Below are 4197 nucleotides of genomic sequence, written 5' to 3' on the forward strand. Positions count from 1 at the left end.
ATGGTGGCGAGATGTTTATGTCATTATACCCGTCCATCAGCATCGCCTTGGATGAGTGCGCAGCCCCTAAGACTGCATAAACAACTCTAAAAGAGTCTTGAAATCTGGATGGAACAAACAAGATTAAGGACAGAGTCACAGAATGGAGTAATCTTTATTCTCCCTCCAACATGGACAGAAAGAGAAAAACCGAGAGAAAGGTAGGCCTGTCACAATTATTGCATAATCGTTTAATCGCAATTATTTGACATAATCGCAATTATTGGAGGCATGGACTCGACTCCTCCATCCCTCTATGCCTCCACCCCTCTTTGTTCTCTGTTTTTCTCTCCCTCTCACACACTTCCTCACAGCCAGACAGTCCAGTCTCCAGATTATAAGAAGGACTGTGGAGTGGACCGGGGTGGGCAGAAGGCAGAGAGAGAGCACGCTGGACCCAAACCATGAGCAGCACAGCATCTCCAGAGAAGATCCAGGAGACCTACACGAATCAGGGTTACCTCACCTCCCTGCCCATACTGAGCAACACAGAGCTGAGAGAGGCCAGGCATGCCTTCTCACAGCTGGAGAGAGAGCTGGGTGAGTGAGTTTATATATATATATATATATATATATATATATATATATATATATATATATATATAAAAGTAAGTATATACCGTTGTTGTCGGGTGGAAACCTTGTTTGTCCAAAACCGTTCGTTCTGTATTTATCATTTTAAAAATCATTTAAAACGAGTGAAAATAGCCCATCTACAAGCACACATCTGCTATTTTCACTAGTCCTGTGCGACAGTGTTGTGTGATGAAGCAGGGCTTCACTTTACGATAAAATACAAATTTGAAACTTGGAGATACAAAGTTTCTGCCCGACAGTGACGATGTATATATACATTTTTAATTATTATTATGTTTATTATTCATTAGGGGTGTTGCATATGCTGCATTTAACCACTTGAACTCCAGTATATTGGTATTGACGGTTTAACTGTTTTACTTGTAATTCATGTGTTGTGACAATAGAGTTCTATTCTATATTCTGGTTAAACTACTCAGACTTTTTTATGCATCCCATAAGTTGCATGATTATTTAGATATTTGTTTTTCATTTTATCACTCCCTCCTCCCACCCATTGAAATTCAAACTCCACTTTAACCATGTTATCCCCATTGATTCAATGACTTTATATTAAAATTACATAATTATTTAAAAACCTAATAAAATAAAATAAAAATAAAAGAATAGCACCGGTGAACTCAGGGTAGCCAATATTCTTGACCCCACACCCAGGTGAGGAATACACCCAGTACAGCCTTCACAATGTCCACATGCAGTATGAGTGGGTCAACGGGCTGGCCAGACATCCCCGCGTCCTGGAAGTGGTGAGCGCCGTCCTGGGTCCTGATGTCATCCTACTGGACTCCCGCTTCATCTGCAAGTACCCCCAAAAAACACTCCCCAAAGCCACGGGCAAGCAGCCGGCTGATGATGTCATCCCCACGTCAGCAGACAACCAGGAAGTCAGAACAGATAAAAGCATCAAGGAGGATGGACTTCCCTATGTGGCCTGGCATCAAGACATGAGGTTTGAAATGTCTGTCTGTGTGACTGTCTGCCTGTGTGACTGTCATCTGTCTGTGTGACTGTACATCTTTCTGTCCGTCTGTATGTGCTTTTGTTTCATGTAATTATGAAACAAAGAGGCTGGTAACCTAGGATAATTGTCGATTTTGTAGCAGAGGGTTAATACTTTATGAGCATGTCTGCTAGTCTGTAAGTACAGTAATTGATTGGTAAATGATGCATTTATATAGCGCCTTTATCCAAGGCACTTTACATAGACTGTGCATTACATTCACACTGATGGTGGAGGAAACCATGCAAGGCAACAACCTGCTCATCGGGAGCAATTAGGGGTTCAGCGTCTTGCTCAAGGACGCTTCGACAGTAACTCTGGGGGAGCCCGGGATCGAATTGGGCACTGTTGTTCTCTCCCGACTTAATAAAAGTAACACTTTATAGAGTAAACCCCAAACCCCAAAAGTCCATTGAATTCAATGGAAGAGTGGTGCAAGACTTTAGAGTAACTTTGACGATTGACATCGTGTATATGGCATGACATCACATGACATCACGTATAGCCTATAAATAGGCAACCACACTTGCAATTTCCCAGAATTGTACCTTTCTAGTTTGTATTGATTTGTGATCACAGGTATTGATTGATTTGTGCACAGGTATTGATTTGTGGTCGCAGGTATTGATTTGTGGTCACAGGTATTGATTTGTGGTCTCAGGTATTGATTTTTGATCACAGGTATTGATTTGTGGTCACAGGTATTGATTTGTGATCACTTGTATAGATTTTTAATCACAGGTACTGATTTGTGGTCACTCACAGGTATTGGGGCATCGATGGAGGACCGGTTCTGTCAGCATGGCTGGCTTTAGATGACTCACTGCAAGAGAACGGTGCCCTACTGGTCATCCCAGGTACTGCATATCTTCTGTTCCTACTTCCTACGCTATTGACTACTAGTACCAGCCATGGGCCTGAAATGGGACCGCAGCTGAGTAAATGTGGCATTGAAAATATTATTCCAGGTATTGAGACTGTTAATAAAAAAAGCCTCCCATTCATTCAAGCAGGACATGACCAATGTCCTTGGCAGTGGTAGAAGAAGTACTTAGATTTATTTTTAACTTTAGTATAAATAGCAATACTACAATATAGAAAAAGTAAAAGTCCTGTATTCGAAATGGAGAATAGAACTACTATATTTGCCTCTAGGATGTAGTGGAATAGAAGTATAAATTAAAGAAAAACTGAAATACATACAGTATGTCAAGTAAAAGTACCTGAGTACGTACTTTCCAACCTGGGTTATGCTGTACTTTATTTTATTTTATTATTATTTTATTTTTGTTTCCTGCACACAAAAGTTCCCAACCCTCATTGGTTTAAGAATCCAAAAGTTCCAAACTTGTTTTTCATTTTTTAACTACAAACCCTACATATACTTCTCATACGACAAATATCAATTTTTTGTGAGCTTGTAGATCTGCAATTTTCTATATTTTGAAAGATTTTGAAAAATCTTTAATATTTTTGACAATCTTTGACAATATCTAATGACCCAAAATGGATTGATTGATTGATTGGTTGATTGATTGATTGATTGATTGATTGATTGATTGATTGATTGATTGATTGATTGATTGATCGATCGATTGATTGATTAGTTGTTGACAGTGACACTATGAATGTTTTCACCATGATGTTGGTGGTGCTCCTGCAGGCAGCCATCATTCTGGGATGTTGCCCCATCACATAGCAACGCGCCCAGGCAACATGCTGTCAGTCAACCAGGAGATCCCAGAGGAGCTAGTGGAGACACAGAAGGCTGTACTCTGCCCCCTACTGGCTGGAGAGATGTCTGTAAGTCCCCTGCAGAAAGGCTCAAAAGACTATTATCCAAGAGGGCGATAGCAAGAGGGCGCAACAGACCTGTACTTCCCGTTTCTGCATGACGTAGGTGGATACCTTTTTAGGAGGCGGAAGCATGTTTGGAGTCTATTCATTTACAATGAGAGAGCTAACGTGAACACAGAACAAAATAATAGTTCAGATCTATGGTCACTGAACTAAATATTGGACCTGATCTTCACAAGCCTCATAATATTAACAAAATTGTCATACTAAAGTGGCTCTTTTCAGCGACACAACAAAGGAGAGAATCAACTTTATTATTGCTCTTTAGCTGTCCCAGGCCAGCAACACACTCTCGCGGGATCTATAGCACCAGTAAACAGGACGTGTGCGAGATTTGCGGTCAGAACTGGCGCCCACTTAGGAGGCTTTTTGTAGGATTTGTGTACCATGTCGCACTCTAGTGGATCCAATGAGGATGAGCTATCTTCATTAATTAAATATCTTTGCTATTATGCACAGCAGCAGCCATATTGGAGAGAAGTTAGGGAGTGTTCGTCTAATACTTAAGGTGGGTATAGTCCATAGCGAGGGGGGGTTCTCAAATAATAATTTGATTGTCAGGGGGGACCATGACTTTTTTATTTTGGCTGGAGGGGGGTCCATGCAACTTTAATTTGTTGAATTTTGTATTAAAAAAATGTTTTCTTTTGTTATTTTTCATACGTGTTTACTCCCCTATATTTATCAAGTTCCCCCTGATTAAC

At 40.5% G+C, this 4197-nt stretch overlaps 1 protein-coding gene across 1 annotated transcript in view; it reads left to right on the forward strand.

The window, feature by feature from the left end:
* Positions 1-443: 443 nt before the first annotated feature.
* LOC308302414 (putative alpha-ketoglutarate-dependent hypophosphite dioxygenase) overlaps positions 444-4197 on the forward strand; it is a gene marked incomplete at both ends in the record, with an annotated part of 9322 nt that continues 5568 nt past the window's right edge. Inside the window, 4 exons of the mRNA XM_080746668.1 lie at positions 444-579; positions 1291-1585; positions 2402-2493; positions 3300-3439. Coding sequence (XP_080602794.1) covers positions 444-579; positions 1291-1585; positions 2402-2493; positions 3300-3439 — 663 coding nt within the window. The remainder of the gene's footprint in view (positions 580-1290; positions 1586-2401; positions 2494-3299; positions 3440-4197) is intronic.

The sequence above is a fragment of the Nannobrachium achirus genome, assembly GCF_963921795.1.
Source record: "Nannobrachium achirus genome assembly, chromosome: 17".
Taxonomy (NCBI): Eukaryota; Metazoa; Chordata; class Actinopteri; order Myctophiformes; family Myctophidae; genus Nannobrachium; species Nannobrachium achirus.